Source organism: Pseudomyrmex gracilis, unplaced genomic scaffold, assembly GCF_002006095.1.
Source record: "Pseudomyrmex gracilis isolate BER0280 unplaced genomic scaffold, ASM200609v1 scaffold_147, whole genome shotgun sequence".
NCBI classification, from domain to species: domain Eukaryota; kingdom Metazoa; phylum Arthropoda; class Insecta; order Hymenoptera; family Formicidae; genus Pseudomyrmex; species Pseudomyrmex gracilis.
In genome coordinates this window covers 203837-218825 of record NW_018020731.1, presented here as the reverse complement: position 1 = coordinate 218825, position 14989 = coordinate 203837, and the positions used below count along the sequence as shown (strand labels likewise).

General features: G+C 44.1%; 1 protein-coding gene across 7 annotated transcripts in view; it reads right to left on the bottom strand.

Moving 5' to 3' along the window:
* LOC109857153 (tropomodulin) overlaps nt 1-14989 on the bottom strand; it is a 49121-nt gene that overhangs the window by 3586 nt on the left and 30546 nt on the right. For 4 of the 7 annotated variants that reach the window (XR_002250460.1, XR_002250461.1, XR_002250463.1 and 1 more), the window contains exons 4-10: nt 14806-14932; nt 14512-14732; nt 14113-14267; nt 13935-14031; nt 13693-13840; nt 10633-10712; nt 5842-5897 (exon numbers count right to left, since the gene is read on the bottom strand). Coding sequence is in view for 3 of the 7 variants with exons in the window: in XM_020433204.1 (XP_020288793.1) it covers nt 10636-10712; nt 13693-13840; nt 13935-14031; nt 14113-14267; nt 14512-14732; nt 14806-14932 (825 nt within the window). In the remaining 4 variants the exon portion in view is untranslated. The remainder of the gene's footprint in view (nt 1-5841; nt 5898-10632; nt 10713-13692; nt 13841-13934; nt 14032-14112; nt 14268-14511; nt 14733-14805; nt 14933-14989) is intronic. The other 3 variants (XM_020433204.1, XM_020433207.1, XM_020433205.1) reach the window with 3 other exon arrangements.

Here is a 14989-nt window from a genome sequence, read left to right as displayed (position 1 = left end):
TGCGTCTGCCATACGGAGATAAACGATTCGCGCGTTCGGAGGAAAGTTTGGAAAACTCGAACTCTTCATCGAGAAGAAACGATAAACGATAACACCGCGCGTCGCGTGTGTTTATTCGTCATTTACCTTCGACTCGTTCTCTGTTCGAGTTCATGCGTTCAATTTCGAATCGTCTCCGACGAAACGCGTCGGAGATTGCGCCGATAACACGCGCGCGAGACAAGACGCGTTATCAGAACGCGCATTGATAAGGTCGCGTCGCGAGAATTACGTGACTCTGGCGCGCGCACGCGGCGCGAGATGGTTCGCATCTCTCCGGAGAAAGAGAAGGGGGGGAATAGCCCGGGGAGGTTGGTCGTTAATAATCCGGCATCACACAGGCGCGGTGTGCACGACGACGCGTATTAAGTTACCGAGCTACCGCGTTCTGCATTTAACGGGGAATTAATTATCGTCGCGGCGTGCGCGCGCGCGAGGATGCGGCGAGAAGCGTGTAACCGAGTTGTTGCCGCGCGCGCGATGAAAGCACACGACGAACGGAGAGAAGCCGTGTTGTAATTCGTTATTACCGTAGCGTCTCTCGCGCTACCGGAAGACCCAACAGGCTGTAACACGTCGGCGTGATTAGTTTAGCTGTCGGATCTCGCGATCTCTCGTCGTTCGGGAGTTTACGGGCGCGGGTCCGATTACATCGTCGCGGTTCATTTTTCGGCCGCTGCGTCCGAATTTTTCGGTACTCCCCGTTTCTCGAAACGCGCGTAATTAAAAGCGGATACGGTAAATACGGTTAATTACGCCGTTAATCAACCGCGCGATTGAAATGGTACGAACGCGGTGGCCGGAGGCGCGAGTATTTTCAATCCCGTCCGAAGTTTGCAGACGTGCAAATGAAAAAAATTCGCGCGTCTCTCTCTCTCTCTCCCGATATTCCGAAATCGCGATGTTCAAAAACCAGGTTGCAAAAATACGCTTTTCTCTGGTTTAAAAAGCGGAAGTGAAACTTTCTTCTCTCGCGCGAGTTGTTTATGATCGCGCGATAATTGCGATAAATAAATCGTCTCGGGGCGATCAAACGAAAATACCATTAGCGATTGAAAGTAGCGAGAGAGAGAGAGAGAGAAAAAAAACAGACGACTCGGCAATTCCGCCCGCAATGACAGCTTCTCCATGAAGCGCGTAAAAAAAAAAGAAAAAAAAAAGAAAAAAGCAAGAGAGAGAGAGAGATAGAGAGAAAACTCACGGAGCTTCGCCGAGACGGAGGTTCGCCATCGAGGCTTTTCACGCTCGACTGACGCGCGTCCCTAGATTTCATCTTCCCTCCTCGCGAAAATCCCAAAGTACTTCCATCATACTTTCTTACTTCTTGTTTCTCCTCTCTTTTTCCTCTTCCGCTCTTTCCCGTTCTCATCTCGATCGCAAAACATCGCTACAATCTTTTTAACAATGTCGACGTATACCGTGTTTCCTTTTTCCATCCGCTCGCCCTTCTCCCTCGCCACCCCGACCCCCTTCGACATTTCCTCCTCCTCTTTCGTCGGTGGTCTGTTTATCTGTTCCAGGATAATTCAGATCCTCCCGGTATAGAACGAGCCACTTCGTCAGAATTTAATGCTCCGTAAAACGAGGCTTCTCCCTCTCTCTCTCTCTCTCTCTCTCTTTCTCTCTTCTCGTTTCGTTTCCGCACTTCCGAAGCGACTGAATCCGTTTTATCATTACCACTGCAGTTGCGCGCGCGCGCGCGCACACACGATTTTGGAAACCTCTTTCTCTCGTTTCCGAAGAAATCCGCTCTCGCGGAATGTGGGCGAGATAAGTAAAGCCGTCGAAAGCCGACAAAACCCGCTTGATAGAAACTTCATTCCCGTCCTCGTGATGGGAAGTTGCACCGAATTCGATGCGTCACCGCGCGATTTCGTCGATAATTCTCGATTATCTTTATTTACGGCGAAAATGTTCTCACCTCTCTCGGACGAGAAACGAACGAAAAGAGATCGCGCGATGAAAATTGTTGGGCGTAACTCTGCGTAATTAAATTAAAAAAAAAATAAATAAACTTGCACATCACCTAAAAATATCCGAGTGTGTGTTAAAGGACACGTTCCGTTGAATTATTTTTGTTCGGATATCCGCGACGAGATAAATTGAAACTCGCGCCGATTCGCGACGAACAAAGACGGAAAAAAACGTTCCGTTTTGCGACGCTCACACGCGCCGGTATACGCGAATTCCGTGCGATCGAACGAGTTCGTACAAAACAAAAAATCTCGCAATTCGCACGAACAACGCGGATCGCGCGCGCTACTTTGTTTCCGAAAATTGGCAGACAGATACTGAAATAATAAAAAAAAAAAAAAAACAACAACAAAGGACGCGCAGAAAGAAAGAAAGAAAGAACGAATGAGCGCAGACTCCCGTTGATAGAAATTTGAGGCAATCTATTCGGTAATTGAAGCTTCCATTATTTTTCCGCCAGAGTTGCGCGTACAAACTTTTTTTCGTTGATTCTCTTGTTTGCCCCGCGTGCGCGCACGCGCGCGTTTTCCTCCGCTTCGTCATTTTACTATATATTTTTTTTATCTAGGTCAATGTTTTTCAAAGTCCTTTCCCTTCCCGAAAGAAAAATGCGCGACGAAATACTCTCCTCCGTCCCCTCCGTTCCCCCCTCCCACACTTCCGCGCGATTAAAACGAGAGAGATCCTGCGCGTTATCTGCGCGCGCGCAGTCCTAGTAATAATATTATTAAGTTGCGGAAGAGCACATTTCCGCGTTTACGAGCAACGGCGTGTATTTTCACGGCGTGTATCTTTCGATGTTTGTCTCTCACTCTCGCACAGTACCTCGTGTCGTCCGACCTTCGAGGGGAGACAATGCACGTGTGTGTGTATTTTTTTTTTTCTTCTCTTCTCGTTTAATTGCTACAATAAATTAGTCTCGAACGTTAACAAAGAGAGTTTCCATGCTTTCTCTCACGGTGCGTTAGACCCATTAATTAATTGCTAATGACATCGAACCATGTGCGCTAATCGTGCATCGTATAATACCACTACTGTTAACACATATGTTGTAGTTAACACATTATTCGCGCGTGTCATATATACACAATATAATCAATATAAGTTTATTATACAAATTCATCGAATGATTTGTGTGCATGTCAAACTCTAACTTACATATATACACCATCTATTACTGTTTACTCGTGCGGTCGCGTGCCACTGGTGTGTGTCTAAGGGATGCAAAACGTGTGCGTGTGCGTGTGTGTGTGTGTGTGTGAATTAGAGACAGGATCAAATATGAGAGTAAAGAGATACCAGCCAAGAGATATGTTACAAAACGCATTTCTCGATTGAGTGTGTAGCGAAGGAGATAATCGCGCAGTTGCGATTTCGCGCTTGATTTAGCGGAGATTATTTTTGTAGCCTGCGAGCGAGAGAGCGACGTTTTTGAGGAAACGGAAGGTCGACAATTTCTCGATAGAGAGCTGGCGTTTTTGTGATACCGGGTTGAAACAATTCCGCGGGTTTGTAATCCGCGTTGAGGTCGTAATCGAGGTAAGCTTGAAAAAAAATTCACGGTGGCCTACGTGTGTGGTGCTAAGCGCGCTATTATGTCGGGATAACACGCGGCGCGAGATACAAGCTGCTTGCATGCGCTTAACTGCGGCCCCCCCCGGCAATCGCGGCAAAATCGGCACGAGAGGCACGCACGCCGATAAAAGCGCGAATCGGGCCTTCTCTCTCTCTTGCGCGCGCGCGCGCGTGAAAAATTATACCTACGTATCGGCCGTTTACCGCGGCTCGCGCAGATATTTCGGTCGTTATCACCGGGGGAGAGAGTTACAGCGCGTAACTAACTCGCGCGCCGAGCCGCTCGATACACAACACCGACGCGAAATTGCGATTCTCGAATATTTCGAATTGCACATTGAAGGTAAGAGAGAGAGAGAGAGATTTCTCGCCGAGGTTAACGTCGGATCAACTCAATTGGTCGACGAGTGGAAGCAAATTATCGTCAGAAGGTGGCAAAAAAAACGGAGCTCGATCGCTCTCTCAAATTATCGTCTCGGATCGCGATATAAAAGTAATAACAGAAGAGAACGGTTCAGGTTTTATTCTCGTTTTTATTCTCGGATTAAGATCTCAATTTTCAACTCCCGTTTTTAGCAAAAATTGTTTTAGTTCTCAACGCGGGGCTAATTAGAGAGCGTTAAAAACGAGACTCGCGGAAAGTCTCGAATGTGTGCATTACGTCAAAGCGCACGTACAGACCCAGCTTCTTTTTTTCATCTTTCCCGAAAGAAAGGAACTTGCGACACACATGAATTAAAGTTGAAAACTATCGTTGAAGCGAACTATACCTGTGTAACGAATAAACTTGGCGTTATAGTTCGGCTCCCGTACAACGGACGCTCTATTCGGAATAAGCAATTAATTCGACATCGTCACGCGAACTACCGACATCGTCGAAATTGTCCCGTCGACCAATTTCGAGAGATTTCGTGCGCATCGCGCGCGAGCGCCGCAACGTAATCGAGCCACGTCGGTGGCATCGTCGTCGTCGTCGTCGTAAGGCGGAAGTGGGTATGTATATTGCACAAATATATGCACCACGCTCTCCACTCATGCGAGGCGGGCAGTGCGCCCGCAAGGGAGAAGAGGGGGAGGGAGAAAAGGAATATGTACAGCATCGCGAAAGGGGGACGGGGAAAAGGGGGATTGTAAAACGACACGACGGGAGGAAACGGTGAGCAAACGAGAAACGGAGAAATTCGATTAAGCGACAATAGTCGGCGTGGGCGTACACATTGCGTGTTCCCGATCCCGACGATTGCCGCGGCGGCGGTGGCGGCGCGTCTCTATATCAACCGCAATGTTCCGTCGGATCCTATGCAAATTTCGCTCCCGAAATCGGCCGCGCGCGATTGTTTCACGAAGGAGGGGAAATGTTTCACGGTCGCAATCGCGCGCTGAAAATCGTCAAGAATCGTCGAAACTGCTCGATCCGCCGGGAACGTGTCACAAATTGATCCGATCCGATTGTTGAAATTTTTAAAGGACAATCCAAAAGCGAAACGTATCTTTGCGCTTTTTATTCCACCGCGTGTATACGTTTGTTTGATCAAGCGGTTTTTGCGGTGAGATCACCGCAGAAAAGACTCTGTTTTCGGAGATCATCGATTTCTCGTCGATAGTCCGACCGATGTGTCTGTGTGTGTGACCGGAGTTAATAGATTCAGAGATGGACAACGGAAACACGCTCGGACACCGCCAGCGAAAACAAATGCAAATTGCGCGCGCGCGCGCGCGCGCGGCTCGCTCGAGGGTAAAACGCGAGAGACGGTTCGTTTCGATAATCACCTCGGTGAGTTAAAAAACAGATGCTCCGCCGATCTGTTTTTAACATTTATCACGTGTGCGGTTACTTTTTGCATTTCTCCTGTTTTTATTGCGCGAACGTGCGTTTCCGTCGCTCCGGGAATCGAGTGTCGCTCGTCCGGAGGAATACACGAAAGGAGTTTCTCTCTCTCGAAGAGATACAATCGTACATATTGTCATCACACATACTGGAAATAGGGGGCGGTTAAGTAATACAAGACGTGCTGTTCCTCATCCCGTCGTCCCATTTTCTCGTGAGAGATACGTGACAATTTTCTTTGGCGCAAACAACGGGACAAAAGTGGGTTAAAGCCTTTAAGCGGTGACATATAGCGGCGGTGAGAGAGATCGGTCGATGTGCAAAAACGTGTGTTTTGTACGTGTTTGCGCGATATATATGTTTATTACATACATGATGTATGCGTGTGTGCGTGATTTAAGTATGCATATATGTACAAATAATACCTAGGCGAACGCCACTTCGCGTTAAGATGTCGCCACCCCGAGCCGGGACTGCCGTACTGCAACAGACACCCGAAACACTGTCATCATATGGCGTTTTAGCAACCAAATACAAGAAAAACAAAAAAGGCTTTGCTTTACCGAACCGATGCGTGTCGGTAAAGAATATGCAAGAAAAACAAAACAACGTCACAGAAACGTCGCGCGAGCTGCGGCGCGTCGCGCGAGAAGTGCGATTTCGCGGATCTCGCGTATGAGAAAAAAATTCTATCGCGAACTTTTTTTTTGCGCGCGAATTCTTATCTCGACCGACTAAATTTTACACATCGCGACCGGACTTATTTTTCTCGATATCGGTGAACGAAATCACATCTCTCCGTCATTTTTCTCGAACGTCGAAACGATCGTCGATTTTTATTCGCGACGCGAAATGGATTGCGCGCTATTGTTTGGCGGAGAGGAGGGGAAGAAAAAAAACAAACATTACGTGATTAAAGGGACGTATATTTCGAAACGCGATACATATTGCACGACGCGGCTGTAAAAATAGTAATCCTCTTCCCATCGCGCGGCCGGCAGGAAATAACGCCCGCGCGCGCTCGAAGACATAAAACATCCCCGCGGATTACCAAATGCTCGTCGCTTTTTAATTATATCTCGTTCTCGCGTACGTTCGCGCGCGCGCGCGCCAGTTTTCGCCAAATTGTTTCGCCCTATCGAGCGAAAACGCGGCGCGGATTTCCCATCAACGGGAGAGAGCGCAATTTTCTTTTTACGCCGCTCGACGATTAAACGAGTGCCGATTTTCAGCGTTGCGCGCGTGTTGTTATCGTTATTATTCGCTCAACTCGAATTCATATCATTCATTATTTCGCGCGAAGAGATTCGCGTTGTGCGCGTTAATAAAAATGTTTTTTTTTGTTTTTTAATTTATTTATAATGAAAACACATCGCGCGCGCGCGCGCGCGCGATTTTTTTCTCTGCAAGAGAGCACTCTCGAATTCAGAACGCGCAACAACGGTAGATAATAACGGATTAAAAACCATCTGTTCTCGAGTTTCGTTTTTTTTTCTCTTTTGCGCGCGCGCACTTCTCGCATTGCATGTTGTACGCGCGCCGCAACTTGGAGCGCACCTTGGCATGCCGTTGAAAAATACGCACGCACACGCACACACACGAACACTCGCGCGAAAAAGCCGCTCTCGCATATCTCCCACGCCGAGTTTGGAAGAGGAGAAGATCCTCCAATTTCGCATACACGCGGTATAATATAATCGTGTTTCGCGCACGGAGAAGAAATTTTTCGCGATTTAACCGCGCCTTGTCCGTTGAATTTTTTTTTTTTCCGCGATTATGTGTGTACGCGCGTGTAATTATGTCTCGCACAGAGACATCGCGCGGGGAGCTTAAAAGGCCGGTAATTTATTGACAGCGAGAGAGAAAGAGAGAGAGAGAGAAAGATCGCAGTCGTTCCATTTGCGTTGCATTGAATTTTCTGCCCGATGGAGCTTTACAGACGGAACGACAAAGCAACCCTCTCCTCCCTCCTCCCCCGTCCCGAAGCGGATTTAAATATGCATCGCGAAACGAATAACGGAAATGCGAGAAGCAGCTTGATTGCGAGTGGTCGTAAATTTCATGTCTCTTTGGTTAGTAGGAAAGATCCTTCGGTGAAAACCGAGGCAAAGACAGACAGACAAACAGACAGACAGAGAGATACACAACGGCGGGACACAACGTTGCTGTTAGTCGTCAGACAGTTGCAGGAATCATTAATCTAATGCACGTGTGTGCGAGAGTCTCCAAAGAGAGAGAGACTTCGCACATCCGGAGGAATATTTTTAGTACGTTTCTCTGTGTGCGAGAGAAAAATCGCAGCGAGATGGAAACTGCGCGGCGTCGGTTCAAAGCCGCGAGAAACGCGATCTCTCTAGGCGAGAAAGTCGAAATTCTCATTCTACACGCGTATCTTTCGTTGCCGAAATATAAGGCGACGAAATATATCGTCGAATACACATCTCGAACATATATATTCGCTTTACGCGAATACGCGACGTGTGAATTTCGCGTCGCTGATTTGATCCCGAAAAGAACGACGTTTCAATCGAAAAGGCGCGTTAAATAATTGTCGCGCGCGATTTAAATTTTTCTTTACCCGAAAATAAATTCGCGCGGAATTGGCATCGCAGAACGAACGAGAAGCTTTTGGTGATTGGAACGAAAAACAAAAGTGATATTAATTATGACACCTCGTTAATCTCATTTTGTACAAAAATATATATTCATATTGCAAAATGAGTAAAATTTCTATTGAAAAAAAAATAAAATGAAAATAAACAGAAAAATTTGCACTTTTGCGTATTTTTTCATAATAAGACAGTTGCGCGAGCATTCGATTAAAACGAGTAGAACTTATAGAATTGTTGAACCGCATTTTTCTGCCAATTGCGATAACGCATGAAAATTAATTGCGTTTTCTTCGAAACAAAAATGCGGAGGATTAATCGGAAGAACTCCGCGCGCGGAGCGCCGTAAAAGCTACTTAATTAAAAGTTCATGAAATTTAATGCGTAATAACAGCGTCGCGCGATTATTCACGATTCATTTCGGTTTTTCCGATGAAACGTGATCTGTAAAGATACGAGTTACGAGCGCGCGCGAGGTTTTCCTCCCGCACCGTCGCTCCTGTAAATCCCGACGCCGCGCCGAGCGGCACAACCCGACCATCGACAATTAACATTTCACCGTAGGGAGGGAGAGGGATGAGCAAGAGAGAGAGAGAGAGAGAGAGCACTGGAATATTATTTTAAAAGGCCGCGGCGCGCAATCCGCGGATAAATATTAGCAATTTTGCACCGGCTGCGCGAACGTTCGCGAGGCTCATTAACGCGCGGCTCGCGAACGTTAATTCTGTCCCCCTTCTCCTCCCCGCCCGATGAAAGAGTGAATTGTTTCTCTCGGGACGATTTGCATTTTAAAAACAACCGCACCTCGCGGGCGTTTTGTCATCATTATGACACCCCGATCTCTGTATTAGCGCCTCGTAAAATTCCCGAGAAAGATAAATTCCAGAAATTTTCCCGCGCAAAGCTAATAAAATTTCGCAACGATAACGCGAAAAGAAAGCTAAGAGAGAGAGAGTTAAAAGTGGAAACAGTAGAGAAACGTGATAATTTTAAAGATTTTATTTCGCGAATTTTAACGATAACCGACAGATATCAGACGGCTCCTGAATTTTTTTAGAAGAATCCACAGACAGTTTAAATCAATTCTATTTTCCAAGAAGAGATCCCGCGCTCGAACAAACGGATAATTGCGCGAAATCCGTTGCAAATTACAAGTTTTATTACAAATTCAAGAATCTTAAGAGACCGAGCGTGTGCTTTCGCATTCCCACAAAAATAGCGCTAATGTTGCGCGATTTTTTTTTCGACGCTAATTGCTCCGCGAAAAAGAAAACCAATCAACTCGTCTTCGTTCTTTTCATTTTCTCGGGGGCTCGGTTGAACTTTCCTACGGACGGAACAGATGTATAATTGAGTGCTTGAGGAAAAAAAAACAAGCGGAAAAAAAAAGAGAGAAAAACCTTCTCTCGCGCGCGAACAGCGTAGACGCAATTCGGCTCGGTATAAGACGTCAGTCAAGTTCGGTAGCGGGAAACGTCGGCGTGTGTTGAACCGTCGTCTTCCTCGTCGGGGAGCTGACGGAGTTAACGTCGGCAGGACGTCACGCGAGGCGAACAAAGCTCCTAGGAGCCCCGCGGGCTCTCTTCTCCCGTGGAAATTAACGCGTCACGACTTCATTGGGTTTGATAGGATGCATCTAAATCTCATTGCGGCGCCGTCAAGAAAGGTGTGCGCCGTATACGTCAAACCGCACCGAGTCACGCAACTAACATACATATCGCGAGATTCAGCGAACGGTGCCTTTGATAATCGAGTTCAATATATTCATTCGATGACAATCGCGTTTAATCGAACTAATCGAGAATTAAGTATCTCGCGAGAGCCCGATTAATTTATTAATATCACACACGTCGGAAAATGAAATTATAAAAATACTGTCGCGAAACCCGATGTTGTTCGATAACGATTGTGACGATTAATACATATTTTATACGCCGTAGAAAATGGAGTTAGAAATACCGTTACGCGTGTCGCGCGTAACTCAATACTCAAACATTCATGTTATTTGATAACAGTTACGGCAATTAATGCATTTTGCATACGTCGAGAAATAATAACGTTAAAAAAAAAAAAAAACACCGGGAAAATTGCATTTGCGTGACGTCTCGAGAACTAATTTTTTACGTTGATTTATCTCGAAAGACACGTGATAGTAATATTCGTTTTTTTTTTTTTTTTTTTTTTTTTATCGTTTCAATTCCATTGCCTGAGAGAAACTCGGGCGGCGAGATGCGAAAAGAAAATTTTAACTCCTCTCGAAATTCGACTCCGAAGTCGCGCGCGCGTGTGTGCAAGCTGATTCGCGGAACGGAGTTTGAAAAACAACATTCGCGCGTGGTTACTTTTCGGATTCCGTTGCGCGTCGAATTGCGAGAAAATGCGAAAGCGTCGCCACGTCCGCGAACGAATTCCACGAGTGTGTAATTTACTCCGGATCGAACGAACGATTAATCGTTTCTCGAAAAGCCGTGTTAGTGAAGCTGCAAAAGTAGCGTTTTTTTTTTTTTTTTTGGTTTTTTGGTTAAACTTTCTCCAAAAGGCGGGGAAAGATGCGGCTCGCACTCTCTGCTGAAACGGAGTCTAGCACACACAACGGGGTGCAGCTACCTTTCATTGAATCAAGGCAGGTTTCCTGTGGTTCATGTTAAAGAATCGGAACTGTAGCCGCAGCGTTAGATCTTTCCGTACTGTTGGGAAAGAATAGAAAAATGTTGTGAGTGAATACACGTATATACGTCGCAGCAATTGGCCTCGCAAGAATCTACATCTCGTTCGTGTGGATGGTGAACGATATCGGAGACTGATCGGCGGTGTCTTCTCTCGAGACAAGATCACGTTCTGTTCTCAAGCGTCTATTCGTCTTTTAATCTATTTTTTAAAAGTGACGAAAATCAAGATCAAGATTTTCCTTTCTTGAAAAATCAGATAAAAAAAAAATATCGCGCGCATCTCGAGAGTCGAGAGACGAGCACCCAGCCGCTCTCTCGATATCGACACCGCCTCTTACAAGGAGGAGAACAAACGTGTCGTGTGACGAACACTTATATACAATATACATATATATATATATACGGTACATATTCATCGGCTGAATAGGATGTGACACAAAGGGCTGTGACGGACGCATTGGTTTCTGCCTGCAAAATACAATATCGCCAGAGTACGTCGGGCGCGAATAATATGAAAAATCCAGAGATTCGTTTCATGCTTTACATGTGTGTTGTGTGACAATATGTTAGGAATGTTAGGCGTGAGAACGAGAATTAATAAAAAAAACGTAGAGTTAATAATAAAAAAAAAAAAAAAAAATACACAATAACTGAAAGGAATACGAAAAAAAAAACAGAAAGGGCGGAACAATTCTGTGACGATGCACAATAATATCGTGCGAAGGTAGAATTAGTCGTTTTTGTGTTGTTTAATTGGTTTTTTGTTTTTTTGTTTTTTTTTTTAAGACCGAGAAAAGACAATTCGATGCAGTTTAGCACTGAAAGAGAGGGTAATCGTTATAGCGAATTTTCTCCTCGCGAGGAAAAAAACATTTCAAATCAAAATGCAATGTAATCTCGAAATATTATCACGTGGGAAAGGACGAACTCACTTTTTGTGACCAAAGAAACAAACAAACCTACTTACTGCGCCGCGACTTATAGCGCTACGTTCTATTTTTTACGTTATCTGCAGGAAAAGCGGTGATTGGTGCAGGACCACTAGCAGCGGTCGCTGCAAGCTTAGCTCGTTCCATGGGTTCCACACGACAGACTAATCAGATAAACGAATCGATTAAAATCGCAGTAATTTGATTTTTTTATTCGGCTACAGGGAAGTTAAATTTTTGAAAAAAAAAAAATTACCACAAAAATTTCGGAAATCGCAAGAAATTTCGAGTATTTTGATGCAAGAATTCGTGTGAAGGTACGTGCCGTTAAAGGAGAAAAACAAAATTGTTTTCGAATTGATTTCAACGCGATATAATTGTTGTCGGTGTAATCATTGTCAAAGTGTGTAATTAAGCGAGTTATCAGCACAACTCAAGCGTTAGGTCGAAGACGCATCATCTCGCAACGCTTCGTGTTGCGAAGCAATCGAGAAATCACAGAAAAGAGAAGCTCTTTGCTTGTTATTTTAAAGAATCAGATCAACGGGCTTAAGCGTAAAATTATTTATTTGAGTTGCACACAAGCGGTAGAATATAATTGAAAAACGAAAATCGACCAAAGAGATCCATACCAAATTAAACTACCCTATAATCTTCGTTTCTCTGTGTTTCGCGCTGAAAAGTAAAAAAAAACAAACAGATCACAGTTATCGGCGGTTGTGCTGGTTGCGAAAATTTTTTCTTGCGTACAAAAGCGAATCAAATACATAAAATAGAGGAGCGATTAAAAACTCAAATGTTAGGGGAAGAAGAAAGGAGTTACAACACGAAAATACAGTAGTTTTCAAGCGACAATCCCAAAACATTCTTTTGGCATAAGATTTTTTTTTTATAAACATTCTAACATCTAAAAAAGAAAAAAATTAATTAACGGCTTGAAAACCACCGTCGGAAACCGGGAGGTTTCGTTGTTTTTCGGTCGTAGACATAAATCGGTCGGGGATCTTGTAATTACCTCTATCGCTAGCTAGAAAAAATGATAAATGAGCGGGATGAATTGTGGATGAGTGATGAGAGATGTGCTCTACGGTAAAGCTCTACGTGAGACTACGAAGCTCGATTCTGGGGTGTGAGTTAGAAGAAGCATTTCGCCACGTGATGATCTCCATAGTCCCTCATACAATTGCTTCCATCTAGACGGAAAATCAATTATCGATTATCGTGAAAAACATCCATCGTGAGAAAGAAACTAAATGTGTTTTGGGATACGCCACACGGCACACAATTTGCGAACACACCCGTTCGCGAGATTATTGACCTGCGAAAAAGAACATCGCACTCGACGACTTCTGTGCAAAAAATATTCATTTTAATTCTACAAAATATATGTATAAGTGTGTTACGCGCGTACAAGAAACATTTCCCAGATAGAGAGTCCTGTAAGAAAGATCTTCTGTTCATTCTCACACACATACGCTGAAACATTGTTACATCTCGCGCTAAATCTTAAAAGTAATTCGTTATGTAAATTAAGACTAATTAAAACTAATCGTATCTCGCGTGTCACTTGATGAAGAAATTCTCGGGTTCTTAATAACAAACTTGGAAATTCTTCTAAGTGAGCGCATAAGCGGGGTCACATTTAAGTCTTTTAATATAAATTTTCACTTTTACTCGTCGACAGTGCGCTTTTCTACCGCAAATTCAAGTGTCAGCTTTTTCCTGACGCCCCGTCAGTTCTTTAATTCATTACCGAATAACATTCGCAGTGAGATTTCGTTCGTTCTGCTACGTATTCTCTCTCTATTTTTTTAATTGTCATTGCAATCTCACAATTGTTGCTCTATATTTTTAACACTACTTTCGAAATTAATACTTTTGATGTTTCAATTAGTTCTCTTCTAATGGCTATTGTTTCGATACTTAAGTTTACATTTCTAGGAGTAGACTTCTAAACAGCCGTTGTAGCTGCCGTCTCGCTCATTGATACACCTGTCTGTTTCTCAGGACACTACTTCACATCTCCGACTCTTTTTTCTAATAACTAATTACGTTTTTTCTGTACTTACTCCTGTCAATGTTGCGTTGCAGATGTGCGGCGACGCGATGTCTAGCGTCATTAAATTCTAGATGCAACCCGAGTCGCAACAACGTCGGATTTTGTTCTACCAATTGTGTGATCTCCATTTCGATTTTGTTACCCAGCACTTGCGACCTCTGAAAGATCATTGACGTGAGTGGTAATAAATTTTCTCCGTCGCGCTATTTTTACACACAAAATATTTATTTACACGTTTACATCGTGACGTACCTGATTCGAACATCGGAATTCTTCGATAGACTTCGTTTTGAGAAGAGATCTGATCAGCTTCACTATCACAGGTGGGCTTATAAAGTTCGTCTCCACGCTGAAAAACAATAAAAATTCAATGACGACATCAATTAGCGCTTTAGATTTTTGTGTGCGAAAAGATGCGTAAAATACAAACTTGAGCACTCTGAGTGTCGAATTCTTTTCGATAGCATCAGCCAACCGTTGTGCAGTTTTGTCGTTGAGTCCAACGTTGGTTAAACTTAATGATTCGAGATGTGTGTTTATTTCCAGACCTTCGAACAACTGTATGAACTTTTCATCTGAAATATTCTGTAAATAAAAAAACCAACGATTGTCAACTTAGTGTGCAAACGTAATTTGTAACGCACTAACGCGTCCTATAAGCCATTAGCCAGGAATAGAATATAGTATTGAAGTGGTTCAAATCCTCGCTAAAAAGTCTTCTGATCTAGCAGAGACTCGATTAATTTCACTTCAAAATTGCAATAATTTTAGTCTTTGCCAAAATGTGACAAAAAGAAAGAGATATATATATATATATATATATGCGTACTTTGATATTGTTCCAATTTAAGTCAGTCAGAGCCGAGTCGTCGTCTCGCACTTGTTTGATGGTAGCGTCAACATCCGTGTCATTAGGCGGTTCCATCGGATAAACTTTTGGTTGACTAGCTTTCGTAACTCCGTCCCAGCCGAGTCCGACCGGTTGTCCAGAATTCAGGAGAGACGCGTGATACTGATCTTGATTCATCATGGAATGGAATCCAAGAATAGCTGAAAAAAAGAGGTCACGTCTCAATTGTTTATCTTTCTGACACAATAAGCGATTCTAGAAACGATTGATTACCAGCAAGATCAATGATTTCTTCTTGGGTGGCGGCCGAGAGCGCTTGCTCGTACTCGTCGCCAAGATCTATCGCAATCTGTTCATCCGCCTCCTTTTCTTTTATGTTTTCTTGTGGCGGAGGTACCCACTGAAACCACGTAACGCAATATGTAATTAGTGAAAGCGATATTAGCGAATATGATAC